Source organism: Cydia amplana, chromosome 8, assembly GCF_948474715.1.
Source record: "Cydia amplana chromosome 8, ilCydAmpl1.1, whole genome shotgun sequence".
Lineage (NCBI taxonomy): Eukaryota > Metazoa > Arthropoda > Insecta > Lepidoptera > Tortricidae > Cydia > Cydia amplana.
In genome coordinates this window covers 17,786,030-17,804,226 of record NC_086076.1, presented here as the reverse complement: position 1 = coordinate 17,804,226, position 18,197 = coordinate 17,786,030, and the positions used below count along the sequence as shown (strand labels likewise).

At 35.5% G+C, this 18,197-nt stretch overlaps 1 protein-coding gene across 1 annotated transcript; it reads right to left on the bottom strand.

Moving 5' to 3' along the window:
* Nucleotides 1–4,922: 4,922 nt before the first annotated feature.
* On the bottom strand, nucleotides 4,923–17,955 carry LOC134650146 (uncharacterized). Its single transcript, XM_063505002.1, has 6 exons — nucleotides 17,765–17,955; nucleotides 11,929–12,134; nucleotides 7,887–8,022; nucleotides 6,958–7,091; nucleotides 6,253–6,457; nucleotides 4,923–5,114 (listed from the first exon to the last, which is right to left on the bottom strand). The coding sequence occupies exons 1-6, from the start codon at nucleotides 17,799–17,801 to the stop codon at nucleotides 5,023–5,025; spliced, it is 810 nt and encodes a 269-aa protein (XP_063361072.1). The 5' UTR covers nucleotides 17,802–17,955; the 3' UTR covers nucleotides 4,923–5,022.
* Between the last annotated feature and the right edge of the window lie 242 nt (nucleotides 17,956–18,197).

The following is an 18,197-nucleotide window of genomic DNA, read 5'->3' as shown; positions in this document are numbered from 1 at the left end:
AACTTCATGATACTAAGCATCCACCAGTCAACTAACACACAGATTAGATACTTAAATATTTGGCGGTGGAACATAAAATTCTACAGCAGCTACAACGTGTATTTTTAGTACCTACAACCGCAAATTGACTAGAATAGTAGATATCACTAGGTACTATGAAGAGTATGAAGCGATGTTAAAATAATATTTTTTCTACTCCCGTACTTTTATTTGTCATTTTATTTTTATTTGTCACACACCTTTAAAACCCTACCTTATAGTAAAGTTGTCAAGACAAGTTTTTAATCTATTCCCCAAAAAAGCATTTGTGCATAGATTCGGACCAAGAAAAGTCTGCAGCGGATTTGACAGCCCACGCAGGGCCATTGTTATTTTAAACGTCAAACTTCTATGAAATTATGACGTATAAATAACACTTGCACTGCGGGGGCTATCAAATCCGCTGCAGACTTTTCTTGGTCCGACTCTACACGCCGTATCTTTTTGGCACTTTTTCGATACTTCGTGTAATGATCACTTAAAAAATATTGAATAAAATTACTACCTACATTGTTGCCAACGTTATATTAATTGTCATCTCTGACAAATAAGTGAACCATAGACATGTTTTATTTTATTTCATTTATTATTTTTCCACCCATACCCTCCATTTTTGCTACTTCTTGAATAAAAAATATTTGTTAAATTTACAATTATATTTCAAAGTATGTAAGTGCTTGGTCGTAGAAAAAGTATTGTATGCAACGTTGTTTAACTGAGTCAAAAATACTTGTGGCGGTGAAATGTATGGGATCTCATACATTCTACGACTCTTCTCTTTCCGCACAGGCTCTAAGTGCGACGTTTTAAAATAAAGTATTGCTAAATTATTTTATACGGAAAATTAAAAGTATTTTTTTTGTAAAACGTAGGTATGAAAGTTAATTCATTTATTAACTACTAGTAATAGTACTAGTAGTTAATAAATGAATTAACTTTCATACCTACGTTTTACAAAAAAAATACTTTTAATTATTTTTTTCTGGTACTAATAGTAGTACCAGAGATAGGTATACCTATGTTACTTAAATGTACATGCCATGTATTGGGCCCCATACATTCCACGACTCTTCTCTTTCCGCACAGACTCTATTATGTAATTTAAGCATGCCGTTATAAAATGAGAGCGTAACTTAACTTACTATTATATGGAACCGGCTTTTTTGCGGCCGATTCGTGAGACTCTTAATATTTGTGGAGATTTGAGAAAACGGCAACTGAGAGGTAGGTAGCTACTGTGGGTATGATTAATCCACGTGGTTGAATATTTTTATAAGGTTGCCTATAGAAATAAAACGGCATCATCCAACAGATGTTGTTTATTTTACTCGTAACATAAAACATGGCTTCATACTTTTTAACAACGAAAGCGAAAAGTGACGTGGAACAGTATTATTTACATTTGGATACGGAAATCAGCAACAAATAGGAATGATAAGTATAAATGTTCATTTACCCTTTTATTTAATTAATATCTTATAATCTATACAAATTTATCACGAAACCTAATATATTTGATAGTATACCCAAAGCTGAACTACAAAAATTAGACAAAATATTTACATACAGGAAAAATATCTCGTCAAAATACAATAGGTTCTTTTCAAAAAAAAATTAAAACGTTTATTCTTTTTTCATTGTTATATAAAATTAAAACGAATGATTTAAAAAGAAGTGTGCGACAGACATGAATATTTTGCAATATATTATAAATTATTTAGGTACTATACTTTGGCAAACCCACTTTGTCAGTAGAAAATGACGCAGAATTCATTTTGTTATGGGAACCCTTCGCATCTATATATTTTTTAATTTGCCGCCTTTTCTACTGACGGAAATGGCTTGCCAAACAATAGTAGGTACAGTCATCACACGGGATTCTTATGCCATTTAGGGTTCTTGCTAAATTGGAAATTCTGTAGCGTAAGTATTGAATAACCAATTTAGCTAGGACCCTAAATGGCGCAACAATCACTGAGCATGTGTACGTAACTTTTGTAGAAATTTTATAATAGTTATTTTCGATACAAGTGCGAATTACCTATTCGCACGTGTATCGAACCACGTTTTACAGTACATATGGCACTTTAAAGTTTCGACATCGCACGAAAAGTGCTATTTTACGCACTAGTGCGGAAAAGTAGCCCCATATGTACTGTAATTTTTTTACAGTACAAATTTATTTTATCTTTTTCGCACTTGTAGTATCGAAAATAACTATTTCTATAGGTATAGGTACATATTAGTGAAAATGTGCACTAACAACATCGCTAAAATCTTATTTCCTGTACTATCATCAACTTATAAGTCATAATAATTTACTTTGAATTCTATAAATCAAATTAGTCGCAAAATTAATTCTCTTGTGAGCAGTAGAATTCGCAGTTATAAAATACAGCTTTTCTTTATTTAACATAGTAATTGCCAAACTAAATTAAATAGTGAGACTTTTTTTATGTCTGCCATATATTTACATCCTTTAAAAAGCGCTGGTGGCCTAGCGGTAAGAGCGTGCGACTTGCAATCCGGAGGTCGCGGGTTCAAACCCCGGCTCGTACAAATGAGTTTTTCGGAACTTATGTACGAAATATCATTTGATATTTACCAGTCGCTTTTCGGTGAAGGAAAACATCGTGAGGAAACCGGACTAATCCCAATACGGGCCTAGTTTACCCTCTGGGTTGGAAGGTCAGATGGCAGTCGCTTTCGTAAAAACTAGTGCCCACGCCAATTCCTGGGATTAGTTGCCAAGCGGACCCCAGGCTCCCATGAGCCGTGGCAAAATGCCGGGACAACGCGAGGAAGATGATGATATATTTACATCCTTTAAGTTCAGTCGATTTCAAAGATTTATATACTTTTTGTATTTTTTACAGCCGATTTAGATCAAATACAAAAAATACACACAGCTTTGACATCCATTTTACAAATATTAGCGTAGCTAGGAAGGCTTTGCTAGGTATTACTATTTACAGTTCATAAAAACACTATTTACACGTATAAGTACACGGTTATCTGCAGTGCAATGAAAGAGGAATTATAAAAAACCTATAAAAAAGTATATCTAAAATTGTCCTTATTTGATCCATGTGTTATCTACCGACTTAAGGATATACTTTATTAAAAAAATACGCAAAAACCTTTTTATTTTGATTTATAAGAATTCCGCTTAGAATTTATTTCTTACAAAAATAAAATAAGAATAGGTACCACGTGAGTTCAATTTATAAAAACAAACATGAAAAATATAAATACAACGACTTTATTTTATTGAAGTAAAAAGTTTACCGTTATTAATGAAACCAACAACAATTTATTTTAATCATACTTATACCTACTTATTTTTAATACACTAAGTAACTAAAAACAAAATATACCTCTTAATATAATTATTTAAGATATGTATCGAAGACAAAATCGTAGAAAATGACAATTTAATCGTCTTAAAGTTATTTTTACAATATTTTTTCAATCTTTCTTGCAAGCATAGGCAAATGTTTGATTGTGAATTTTGAATGCCTTTTAGAAATAAATGTTCCCGTTATTTTATTCCATCTGTCATTTTACTATACTCATTCGTAATTTTATAGAAATTTACGAAATGTTTTTAGCATTTCTAAGGTAACAATAGTTAAACAACTTGATAAAGTTCGCTTGGCTACAGTGAATTTAATATTAGTTCGTAAAACAAGGTTTTACTAAGTCTCCGAAGCAAAAACTAGGGCAAGTTCTCGCAAACCGCAAGATGATTGGCGTGACAGCATCTCGCTCGCGAGACAGACCACTCGTCTTTTTCTGACTGTGGGCCCGATTCGGATTTTGAAATAGATATCTACATATAAGATATCTCTTAGACATCACCAAGATACGATAACGATATTTTTAGGATCTAACCTGTCAAATTTGACATTTCCGCGATTCTGGAGATACTCTTGAACGATTTCCACAAGATATGACTTAGAGATCCAATTCACATGTAATAGATATCTAACTCTATATAACGTAAAAGTGACATTGGTTGCCCGAATTGAGCTGCAAAAGAGAACTAGTAGAAATCTAAACTATAACGTATCTAGAATGGATCTAGTACGTGTCGTCTCTTGTTCATATCTTAAAGTTCGAATACGGCAGTGTAGTAATTAAGCCCTTGCTACACGGTCGCCGACAAGCCTTCAGACCGCGTGGCCTTGGTCCGTCCCGGACCGTGTAGACAGTTGTTTCCAACAAAATTTGACCAAAACTGACCAAGATCAGACCAAGGTCAGACGGTTAGAAGGCTTGTCGGCGACCGTGTAGCAAGGGCTTTACAGAGGGACGGGTGGTCTATCTCGCGGGCGAGATACTGTCGCGCCAATCATGTGCTAGCCCGGCGATATAATAGACTGGAAAAGTGAAAAATGTAGGTAAATCATCGTACTTTCAAAATAATCACTATTCATAATTAGTAAATACAACTCTGGGTTTAAATTTGATCATTTATTTATTAATTAAAATATTATATTGTAACTAAAATGACAAGAATAATTTACTCGTATCGTAGCAGTGTCAAAACAGTTGTAATTTATACAGACGTTACCAGTCTATTGTAAGACGGTGGTACTTACTTAAAATTTAATCATCATTAGCAGCAGTGGGGACGTTAAAAAGTGATATTGATTTAATAATATTCGTAGTGTATCTCGCTCGCGCTAAAATACTACGAGCACTATCTACTGCGTATTATATCAAATCAAGTAATATTTTACAGTTTGAACGCCGCTAAATTTTATTACCAGCATTTACTTCTAATTTGTTAGGAAAAATATTTAATGCTTACAATCACAAAGTACCTACCTAATCCTAAAATTCTTCTCCTTTTTCAAAGTCATACACTAAACATGACGTCATCATTTCCTTTCATTGAGGATCTCAGTCTATTCTGGGAGTAATCTCGGAGTGTTACGCCTAAATCACGTTTGTTAATATAAGACCGGAGATAATTTATCACGTGCCGGATTGCGTCGGCGCGATGAGCAGGCCCAGGGCTAGTGTTAACAGGATTACTCTCGGTGATGACATGTCGCTTGAGCTCTTTACTGGAACAATAAAGTTGTGTGAATATAAAAAACAAAGTCACACAGTTACATTCAGTTGTTTGACTGACAAAAATATATTTAGTTGTTATTTGAGCCATTTTCATCATAATGTTAAGAAATCAATGCATTTTGATAAACATTATGGATTTTCCAGTCTTCAGTCAGTCAGCATTAATAGTAACGGATGAAACAACGCGCTAAAAGTAATAGAAATATAATAAGTACATATTTCTATTTGGAAAATAATTCCAAGATGGCAGATACTTTACTTTACATAACTGAATGTAAGTGTGTGAACGCTAACCGTAGAGATATCGCGTTCTAAAGTGCCTGTCACAATCTAACTGACCTACAAACAGGGACGTATATCTTTTATTTAAGCTATTAGAAAATGGTAAACACTTTTGACGCTTAGTATGATCCGTTACAAACATTGAACTGTAAATAAATAACGATACTTCCGCCCATTAAGACAATTTATTATCAATTCTGAGGCTTAAGACGTTAACCAGGGTCGTAATCGCGTTGATACAGTTTTGCGAAGTTGTCACAGCTGGGCTCCATTTCCGTCAACCCGCGTTAGTCGTCCGGAGCGAAATTACTTTCTCGCAAATTGCCGAATAGCCGCTTCAAGACATACGACGCCATTTTGCAGCGATACAGTTGCGATTCAGTCGAGAATTATTTGGGATATATTATCTAGATAAGGCTATTACTGCGACTCAATTGTGATAGTAGGATGCAAACGTGAACCAACTGTGTTTTATTATATAACTAAACTGACAGCCCAATTCGAGTTTTAGTTATTAGATCGTTTTCCAATTTGATACTGATATGTAATAACTAAAACTCTAATTGGCGTGTGAGGAGAGAAAACTGTCGCGATTCACAATTTCACACGCGCGCTCTATTTAGCTTTTGTATCGTTAACCTTTTCAACGCCACGCCTGTCAACGTGAACCTGGTCAAAATGCACGAACGTCATTTCACGTTTATGGCGGTCGAATAACAATAATATAGTCAAGTGAAAAAAACCTAAAGAAATGCGATTATTCGTGGCCTTCGAGTGAGTGTCTGTGGTGTCAGGACCATAATACCGGTAACTTACGAATAGTAGACAAGAAGTCAATATTCTCACCGAGCAACATGGCTTCCTTGCTATCCGCCAGCTGACTGTTCCCAACAACAGCCTCGCTGCCCTCTCTCCAGGCGGGCGCGACCCGCGCCGTGCACCGCACCTGCATAGTTCTCCCCACCGGCACTCGCAGGCCCAGCGCCGACGACATCAGCCCGTGCGCGTGCAGCGTCGGCGGGTACTCCACTAGGAGCTCCGGGTCTGTTACCTTAACAAAAATACTAAGTAAGCAACTTTTTTAATTTTTAACAAGCAGAAACGTCTGCGACCGGTGCTAGTTGATGAAATCGTAACTGGTGAATTTCCAATATGACTTGGAACTCTGGTAGCCGTTTAAGAAGTGTAACGCTCTTACGTTAGATGTCGCTAGGGTCCTCTAGACCCATAATAATATGGTGGAATGATTTGCTGTCTATGGATAAGGTCATGGTGGCTCAGATGGCAGAGCGCTGAAGTATCGATCCAGAGGCCGTGAGTTCAAGTCTCACCCAAGACGGTATTTTTTCCACTTTTAAATTTATTCTAAGCAACTTTTTGTTCACGATAGCAAAGTGATGCTTAAGGAAACAGTACCTAAACGAAATAGTTTTTGTTCCTTCGAACTGGATTGATTCATGTTCTAGGTTGCATAATATATTTTAACATTTTATTATGTATGTCAGAAAGAGACCACGGCCTAGTAAAATGGATATTATAATAAATAGTTACCTTTTCCCCATCGATGTCCCAACTGAGCACGGCTGCCGGGTATGACCTCCCGGACGTGCAGTTTAGAAATATTGAGTGCCCTCTTCTGTTCTCTTGTTCATTTCCAGTTATTTTAGGACCCTCCCTTGGTAAATCTAAAAAGACGGAAGTTATAGTTAAAAAAAAGATAAAAACACACAAAATTTATAGAACTAACTAATGTCACGCACGATCGTAAGTCAGAAGGTCAAACTTAATAAGTAACCCGTGTTAGCCACACAAAACAACCGAGGCTATTAAGTTTCGTTGTATGACAATTACCTACTTCTCTCAGGGAGTTGTTATAAAATTAGGGGAATTTTAAAAAGCTTGTAATTTATTTTGGAATCTCTTAATATTAAATCTTCTCTTATTTTCTACATTTCTTTTTTAGTTGGTTATTTTAATTAAATTAAATATTATAAATTTGTTGAATAGATAAACGGAGACTTTGACCCATTATTCCTCAGTGATACTAGCCACATAGAATTAACTATTTAAATACCGTAAAATCACCGAACTATAGTTCAAAAGTTTCCAACTAGTCCAAAATTAACTGGAATAACTTTGTTCAGGTACTTAGTATTTGAATGTCGTAGGTATAGGTACTTCTACGGCTAAATATTTTTATAACGAAAAAACTCAAACAAAACAAAAAAATATTTAACTCGTGAACCATAGTTGTAGTAGCGGACTATAGTTGACTGGTTTTACGGTAGGTACCTAATATAAATTGGCTAAATAGTGGCTCGTTGGGTGGACGACATCCGAAAGATTGCGGGTCACTTCTGGATGAGATTAGCTCAGGACCGGGACAAGTGGCGTACTAGAAGAGAGGCCTATGCTCAGCAGTGGGCGATAAAGGGCTGATATGATGATGATGATGAATTATAAATTAGTGGAATACTTACAAATAACCTCTAGTTTTCCTTCTCCAGCAGCCGAGGAGAAGCTCGGTGCTTCTGCAGACACCTCGCACCGGTACAGCCCCGACGTCTTCAGCATCACTTGGTGCAGGATCACTTTGCGGTCATCTGACTTGGCTACCTAAAGGAATGACAAACTTCTTGAGTGTTTATTTACTCTCCTTATCACAGGGTTTCAAAATGTGATCGGCTCGAAAAATCATTATGTTTTAACGACAGGTACGGTTGAAAGTACTCGTATTAATTTATGACCCATTTCATACCTTGTCACAGTGACAATCAATATGAAAGTTAAAGATAAAGATAAAGATATATTTATTTGCAAAAATGTAGTGATAGACATAGGTGGACAATAATTTTGGAGGCGTACATTTCACTTGAAGAAGCATGCAAATTTTTCTTACTAGCTAGGTACTAAAACTAAATATATACAAATTGAAGCTAAGTTTAGTTATATAATAATAACATCATCAAAATACACACACATATCATACATATCATTGCTAGAGACCTCCTACTATTAATTTGTCACTGTGATAAGGTACAAAATGGGTCGTAAATTAAAACTTTCGACTGTACTCTGGTGGTTATGTGAGCTGTAAACCTTGCGAATTTCCACGACTCCGCCATTTTGGGAAATCTCCAATAATTGAATCGGCAAAAATTTATATTTGATTGAACCTGCTCTCGAAATTTCACGAAAATCGGTTGCAAAATGCGACGTGTAGAGAAGAACATTCGGAAATACAAAACCATTTTTCCCCCAAGCTGAAATGTTGACTGCAAAGGTCAACATTTCAGCTTGAAATTCACTCGGTGTATTATTTATAACTGGCTGTTTTTATAGATAAATTAGAAAGAATTTGTATAAACAAGATTTTTATGAGATATTTTTTTACTGTTTAAATGTACCTATCAATATTTTTTGTGTAAAATGAGACCTATTCCGCGAAATCATTTTGCAGCAAGTTATGAAGTTATTAAATAAAATTTAACTTAAATGTTTTAACACATTTTCTTTCTTTAACACATTAAAACATTTTCTCGCAACAGCTATCAATTACCTTGTAGAAAGGTTCTTGGAAATAATGTTAAATATTCGAGGGAAAAACGGAGAAGGTAAAATATTTATTTTGGATATGATTTTTTACGAAAGTCGTTTTCGTTAAATCTAGTCTACGCTATTGTTTCATTAAACAGACTGTATAGTCTAGCTAGACCAACGGAGTTTTATCGTATGTGATTTCAATCGATCAAATCGATCATCACCATCGAATGATCGATAAAGCATACCTACATTTTAACGTATGAGTGAACATTCTGTACATCATGGTTGCAAGAAATAAATGAAGTGAATTAAATTGAATTAAATTCTCTAGCTTAAGTCTGAAACTATTTAAACGCGCGACACTGTTGTAGCAATTTAAATGAACCGCCATGTGAAGTTCGTCACTTCAAGACTACTGATTGAAAAATAATATTAAAATGTCATCGTCTCCGCAATTTAGTTGAAGATATCCATCTTCACCAGGTCTAAAGAGACAAGCTGAGTTAGCCGTCGACTGTCGTGTGATAGTGGCATGCTCTTGCAGCTGGCAACTTGACAATTCTAGCAATTAGACCAGATTCAAACTGAAATAAATGTCATATACTAAGAAAAAGTGACCTAAGTCTCCAGTGCTCCAGGCTGGATTCGTACCAGCGGCATTTTCTATCGCGGCAGGTGCGGCATACGTATCGACCAGATTCTTTAAAGAAATTTATATTATTTATATAATTGTTAATGGTGAGATTTGAATGAGAGAGATTTTGAAAAGGAACGTGATGTGTATTTGTAAAATATTGTACATTATGTATATTCTAGCTGTAGACCGTGTTAATACGTATAAAACAAATGAACAATAGATTGAATAATGTGACCCACCTCCAGCAAAAAAACGTACAAGCAAAGGATTGAATTAAGTAATATATTATAATGTTATGGTGTTTTATTTTTTATTTTTCATTGATGTACCTTACAAGAATTGAAACCGATTTAACAGACCAAGCGTTATGTTACATTTGAAATATTACAAAAAAAAGGTATCATACACGATTAAGTCCAATTCAAATTGTTAGAAAAAAAAACTATGATCGGTTTTGAGATGATACTACATTTGTCTATCACGTTCAAAAACTAATAGAAATATAGATTGCGTTCTTCATCAAAGGTTAACTGTAAGAAATCCCTTAAAGGGATAAGTTCGCCTATTTACTGCCTATCCTATGCCATAAATTTGTATTTTGTATAATAAATAGTTTATACATACATACATGTATATACATAAAATAACGAGATGGCCTCCAGTACAAGAATCCTGAATAGAAATATTTTTTAATAATATTAGATATAATCTCATTGAATATACCTATTCCAGCAACGCTTGGGATGAAAGTGTCTGAATATTCGATGTCTTATTTTATAAAAGAAAATAGATTCTATTGTCTGGATTTCGGCTCATTTCTTCTACTTTTCTCAATATTTTCGAAACGATTGTTATCTCTATAAAATTGAGGAATAATGTTTTTGCAGTGACAATAGTCATATCCAGATAATAGGTCTCTTGATATCGTAAAGAGGGTTTTTCATATAAGTATAAGTACCTAAATTTGTTTAGATAAAAAAGTACGTAGTCAATTGAGTTAAGTAGAACCGAACCGTGTAATTTAGCATTCAAACGTCGTTGTTGACGATGACATTACGGAGGTATGTACAGCTATTCATGTTAATTGACAAAGCTTAACATTACTATAAAAATAATCGGGTACCTATTGCTATTATGAAAAAAAAAAACATTCATCTGAATCCTAGCGCTGTAGTTTTTAATTAACGCTTTCTTAAATAATGAATATTTTAATAAAACGAAGCCTGTTTTTTGATTGGTTCCATCGTACCTGATTAAAAATGCAAAAGCGTTGTCATACTGAAAATGTGGTCAGAAAATAGTTGCATCTAACAGAAACGATGTTGTAACTTTTTCTCACACCCTTTCTTTATCGAAAGTAAGTTATTTCTGCTTCAGTACAACTTAGGTAAGCACTTTACTCAGTAATGCACACGGTCGTCTAAGTTATTTATGACACGACCCTATAAAAAACGTCTTTTTATTACCCTCTGTTGTACACTTCGTCAAACTAGGGCAATTTATCGGTATAAATAGTTGTCCCAGTGCCATTTTGCCCAGTGAAGTCACGTAATACGAGTGCCTTAATATTTATTTAATTTTCCTAGTCTCCCTAAAGTAGGTATCATCAGTACAATAAATAAAAAGGTTTGTTGTAAGCTTTGTTTCACAATTTTATAGTACATTTTTCATGCTCCAAATATAGGTACCTCTATATTGTATTTGTCGATATCAAAATTTTGGATATAAAATTACGCAACGTGGGCACGTGGGCGTACGCATCGTTTACAAGTTTGGTTACCGATTAAGTGACAGATACAGCTCAATTGACCACAGTGGTAGGACAGGTATTATGGAAGATACGGAAGGCTTATAGAAGTGAGCTTATGACCCTAAGAGATAGAAAGAGAATGGAAGCATTTGAAATGTGGTGCTGGAGGCGTATGGAAGGCATTAGCTGGAGAGACAGGATAACGAATGAGGAGGTGCTAAGAAGAGCGAATGAAAGGAGAGCTATCCTGAACACCATTGCAAATAGACGCGGAAAAATGATTGGACACTTAATACGACACGACCACTTCTTTAAAACTATCCTGGAGGGGCGGATAGGACGCAAACGGGGTAAAGGAAAACGCAGACGCAGCTTTCTAGACCAAGTGAAAGAAAAAGTGGGGGTCGTGTCGTATCAGAAAGTCAGAGAGCTGGCGCAAGATCGGGAATGCTGGAAGATACCTGGAAGATATTCCACCGACAAGAAAATAACTCTTAAGTTAATGATGATGATGATAGAAGTTGCCAATTGCCATTGCATAGCCGATAATGATGACGTAATTTGTTTGGCTATCACTAAAATAAATACTTACATCAACTTTGATACCCTCTATCTTATAGGCGTGCTTCGGCGGGTCGAACTTGGGCATGTACCGGTAGAACTCCTCGTTGTCGCGATACCACTTGACGGAGTAGAGCGCGTCGTCGCCGAGGTCGTAGTCGCAGTCCAGCTGCGCCGGCTGCCCGCGCACGCGGTACGCCGGCACCGACACGCGCACCATCCGGAGCGGTAACGATTCTACAACAAAATAAACAATTGAAAAATTTTTACCTTTATCTAGACCAGCGGTCGGCAACCTTTTAGCAGCCAAGGGCCACATAGTAGGTAACGAAGTTGACGCGGGCCGCACTTTGTTAATATTTATGACTAGACTAGACATAATTGTCGTTTGTCAATATTACATACGAAATAGCCAGGGAGGCTTGCGGGCCGCAAGTGACAGGTTCACGGGCCGCGGGTTGCCGACCGCTGATCTAGACAAACAAATAGAATAAGAGCCTTATCACACTGGCGATTGGCGGGAGAGTTGAAAGCGAGGCGAGCAAGCAGCGAATGAGTGCGTAATGGCATAGCAACGAGCGCGCAACTAATTAGCTGCGTACTGCAACTCGCCAGTGTAATACCTAAGGCTTTAAGACTTATTTTTGTAACGTCCACCAAATACTTCCATCAAAAGTGTAAGTCTTCTCACGGCAAGTGTCGCTGCGATCCTATTTTAAGCGTAAATAGACAGAAGAAAAGTATTTCAAAGTTTACAGAAGAGAAATTCCAAAAAAGTTTCGGTAGAATTCAGGTTTCCTCACTCTGATACTCTGATCATAGTCATTAAAAACCAATGTTCGAAATATATGTTTTTTTGTCTATTATTATCCTTAAAATAATAAACAACACGCTCTGAACCGTAATGAAAAACAAACACTTGACGGAGCGGTCAGCAAATTAAATCCCCTCTATCTACGTTTATTTCCCCGGAGTGTCTACAAACTAGACTGTGCAACAATTATTTAAGACAAGTACCTAATACAGGGGAAACCTTGTTTAAACCTTAGCTAACTTTAGGTTAATCTGTGAAGTTCTCGCTAAAGTAGACAGAACACGCAAACTAGATGTTTGAGCGAGCAGTTTGTGGTATTCCAGGATCAGGTTGCAGGTCTCGGCTGTTATTGTGTCTATTAAGGGGTGTCCTTTAGTAATTGAGGGACGTGTAGGATTTGGTGCGTTTGTCTCAAATAATTAGGTAAGTGCTGCCCTCGATAATTATGAGAAGATAATTTGGAAAAAGGTGCTGCAGTGAGGATCGTTATTAAGCAGTCATTGCTGAGTTTCAGACAATAAGTAACACTTTGACATCACTACATAGTATAAAACAAACAATAGGTTTATGTATAATTTGTTAACCCGTGCGAAGCCGGGGCGGGTCGCTAGTACAAAATAAATTAAATGCTCTCGTGGAAAAGAAGTGTTAATATTGTTTTATGGTAAAATAATTATTGATTTAGGTAAGTAGCATGAATTGTATTTTAGTTTATTATAATTATTCCCGTACACAAATATTATTTAATTATTTGTTTTGACGTTTCGTACAATTTAATAATTATTATTAAATAATAAATTTATTAAATAATAAATTTAAAATTTAAATGTTATTCACACACAATTTATCTAAGTATTTATTATTTTTTTATTTAAACATTGCACAGTAAAAAATAATACAGTTACAAATCTGTGCAACGTTAATTTGTTCCGACTCTAGATAGTGAATCTACATCGGCATAATTAATACCTAACTATAAAATATCGCCATGTATATGCAACCATGGTCCCCAGACATCTAGCGTGGATTTCCTATTTTCATTCTATGCGCGACAACAGCAGGATTAAAATATTGAAGAGGGAATTCCACTGGACGGCTTTCGTTGCAGGTATGATATTTCATTACTATTCAAGAATGGATTTACTAGAATATTTGCTTGGAAATTACTGTTTCGTCTACATTTTCTACCTTATGGTTCGTGAATTAAACAGTAGGATTTCGCTTCTTGTCAATGAGTTTCATAACTATAAAAATATTTTGGCGCTCTAACAAAGAGGAAGCAAGTAGCTTCGAGATTAAGCTTTTGGTTAACAATCTAATGTTCCTTAGAATAGTACCTATAAAAATTTACATTTAGTTCATCTTTAAAATAAGTGTAAATAGTTATTCTATTTTACCGATGCAACCGAACGAGCGTGATGGACGCTCCGCGATTGTTACGCCATATAGGGTCCTATCTAAATTGGTCATTCCATACATACGCTATCAAATGTCCAATTTAGCTTGAACCCTAAATGGCGTAACAATCACGGACGCGATTCGTGACTTTTGAGCCAATTAGGGTCCTAGCTAAATTGATTGTTCAATGCTCAGGCTATGGAATGTCCAGTTCAGTTAGAACCCTAAATGGCTCATCATTCACAGAGCGTCACTGTACAAGACCCTCATTAAAAAAAACTGTAAGTAGGTTTCAAGGTTTCCCCTGCCAACACAATAATTTACAGTGACAGCACATACTGAAATTATAAATACATAATACAACATTTATAAATACAACATTCAATACCTGGGTAAACAACACTACATAGTATAAAACAAAGTCGCTTCCCGCTGTCTGTCTGTCCCTATGTATGCTTAGATCTTTAAAACTACGCAACGGATTTTGAAGCGGTTTTTAATAGATTAGTAGTGATTCAGGAAGAAGGTTTATGTATAATTTGTTAACCCGTGCGAAGCCGGGGCGGGTCGCTAGTTACATTATAAAATAATCTTTAAATATCTACAATATAACAGAGATCTATAGTCTTTAAGATTAATAATACATTAAATTTGGAGACTTGAAAGGTCCCCAAAGTCCTTGTTATATTACATCAAAGAAGAATTGTGATTCTAAGCTAAAAGCAAAGATTTATTTTTAAATTATATCGACAACCGCTAGAATACAAAAAGAAGTCGTACTATTGCTATATTCTACTCCCATTTACTACGTGTTCGGTTATTCGGTAGTACGTGGTTGAAATATAAATAAACTGCCACGACAAGCATAACAACCGTATCTATCATTAGAAAACTAGTTACAACGTTTTAAATATATATTTTCAGTAACAAACTTAAAACAATAACACAGAAAAAAACAATTTATTTCTTTTAAAACTTCTGAATCAAACGGATTTTACTGAAATTCACGATTAAAATTAAAAAACACTAGCTCATGAGCAGAAAACACGCGAAATTTTTGAGCGGAATAAATTTCAACGTCTCACGGGACGGGCTTTATATTAAGCTTTAGTTGGAACTGTATAAAATAAAGACTCGGCGATTTAAAGAGAATTTAAACCATTTTATTATATTTAACCCGCGTTTCATTTAACTTTAGATTACGTGGCTTTGGTAAATCGATTAACTTGGCACTAGAACTATGTTTTAAATAGTAGCGTTACATAAGTAGGTAGTAACTAATATAGGAAATAAAATAATTATAACTAGACTTTAAAAATGTAGTCAATCTAAATGTAGATACCATGTGATGTGGGGTATTAAACGAAAGGGCTCTGTAAATAAGTATAGATTACAAATTTTCACTAGGTACTAGCTCTAACAATTTATAAGAAAACGTCTAAAAATTTCACAATGCAGATTTGACTTCAGTTACTCACAGACAAGACATAGACATCCTCTAGACTGAGCATAGTAGCGCTACCCCCTCTGCCACAAATATACGGTAGTTTTACTCCATTCTCGAGTCAAAGTGTCTTTGTGTGACGTCCGTGTCTTTGAACGGACCAATCACGGCACGGGACTCGCTCACCTCGTTTCCCTGCACCCCAGTATTTTTGGCAGCATCGGTTTCATGAAATAATTGCTCTAAACTCCGTCTAGAGGATTCCTAGTCTATGCAGTTACTACCCCCACCATTGTCGCGCTGCTCACTTCATAGGTACATTTTTGTTCAGGACATCATACTGAATGCATTGATATCAAAATATATATCCATATTCGAGATGACTTCAGGGAAAATCGATTTCTAGAAGACTTAGACAAAATTAAAATCATTCGCTCGCATAAGAACACTGAATCCCATATAACACAAACAAGTATTGCGCAACATGCGCAAATATTTACTAGGCGATTCACGACGCTTACCACTTATACAAAACCAGAATTAGTGCGATCTCCAATTATAAATATTTGTTATAGATTTCAAGGCCTAGTTATATTAGATCAGCATAATTCAATGTTTTGTGAACAAAGTGTATGGGCGTCTGCGTCTGTGTATTCGATGTATTGTTTAAGTCTTCCGGTAAAGTCGATAAAAGCAAACAGCTATGACAAAACGAATGAATTAAGCTTCCCTTTTTTTTGACGGATTTTTTTCCTCTTCCGTATATAACATTTTTATTCCTTGTATATATACTTAATTTTAATTAACTCCTTGTATAGTAAATGTTTCAGCAATTTAAATTTTTATTTAAGTCTTATGTCGATAATTTGAATCAGTAATAATATTTTATCGTACAAAAAATAATTTGAAGACGAGCGATCTTTTAAAACCCACTCAAAGTATAAATAAAAGTGTGAATTCTCACTTTAAAGAGATTAGTCCATGCTTTAAAGCCATCAAAGGTGTTTATTAGGGCCCGGAAATTAGCGCGACGTGCAGGCTCGCTCAGATTCGCTCGGGACGCCTTGGCATGAACCCAGTAACTTCGTTATTGCCGACAAAGCTGTCGACGGAAAACGTCTGCACCGAGTGCGAAATGCAAAACCAGTTTTTGTTTGACTATTTTATAACTAAACTTATTGTTTAACTAGGTAATGGTACATTTACAAGATAAATTATTAAACATTAAAAACCTAAAACTAATAAATCTAGAATTTTTATAACTGGTAATTATAATACTGGTAAAAACTAGTGCCTATACCAATTATTGGGATTAGTTGCCAAGCGGACCCCAGGCTCTCATGAGCCGTGGCCAAATGGCGGAACAACGCAAGGAAGATGATGAACTGGTCAATATAATATCGGGTCTCTATTGTTTCCCAAAAATTTTAAGTCATAATGTATTGTTTGCCCGCATTTTTGTTAGTCATAATTTATTTGGTTCAGAAACGCGTCACGTTTCAGGATTGCCCTAAACGAACCTAACCTATCTACCTATAGGATAACCTTATGAAAATCCTGAAAAGTTAACGGTTTGAGTTTTATGACTAATAATAATATTATGACAAACGATACATGATGACTTAAAACTTTATGGGAAATAAAGGGAACCCTATAAATATCACGCATTTATTGCAGATTTTTAATGATATTTTTAAAGAAACGTATTAATAGTGGCGCCCAACGTGGGGCGTGCTTGTTGTTTATACAATAATTTTACATTTTACTGGCGCAATTAACCATTTTATGACAAACAAAATTGGTCAAATTGATAGCCTCCTCCTTTTGGAAGTCGGTTAAAAAGACGAATGCTTGTTATAAAATAATATAAGGAATACCGCTTAACATGTACAATATAAGGGTTTCCCTGCTTAACTAAGACGATTTGGCGCAGTTTTTGTCATTTAATTCGTTGAATACCAATATTTTGATATATGTGACTGGATGGTATTATGTTGCAGGAGATAAAATGAAATAGGTAACTACTAAGACTAGACATCCCTAACTAAGCAAACGTCTACTAGGAAATCATCGAGAAAGTACACGTAACCATGTGATTTAACTTAACTGGTCTATAATATTAATTATTAATCCCTTTGCCAGCAACAGACTTGATGTACAAACTCAAAATCAACCAGAACTACGCATTGTTTACCACAAAACGTTGATTACCTTGTATAAGAAGGCTGAGAACTGCTAAGAGAAACATCCTCACAAAGTCTGGGAAAAGTTTTAATCACATCACATTTAAGTAAGGAAAACACTGTCATCACAAGAACATTTGTTTTTTTCGTCGCGTAATTTTAGAGAGGGGATAACGTCTGACGGACGACCGTTTATCGCAGGGACTGGCTCGCTACTGAGCTTGACTTCGCTCCTCGGTTAATGCCCGCCCCGCGCCGCCCGTTCCGATTTCATAGCCTGATGGGCTATGTCAGTTATGTATTAGTTATCAACGCTATCATTCTTCAAGTATTGGTGTGACAATTGATTACGTTGATAAAAAAAAATGTATTTATACATTTCTGGAAATCGTCGTTTTCGTCTCAGCGGATTTTTAGGGTTCCGTAGCCAAATGGCAAAAAACGGAACCCTTATTGATTCG

Excerpts from the sequence above, each read along its gene's own strand:
- LOC134650146 (XM_063505002.1), bottom strand. The coding sequence starts at position 17,801 with ATGTTTCTCTTAGCAGTTCTCAGCCTTCTTATACAAG. Across the intron at positions 8,023-11,928 it reads TAGAGGGTATCAAAGTTGAT|GTAGCCAAGTCAGATGACCG; the intron begins GTAAGTATTTAT and ends TCATTCCTTTAG. Across the intron at positions 7,092-7,886 it reads AGGAAAACTAGAGGTTATTT|ATTTACCAAGGGAGGGTCCT; the intron begins GTAAGTATTCCA and ends CCGTCTTTTTAG.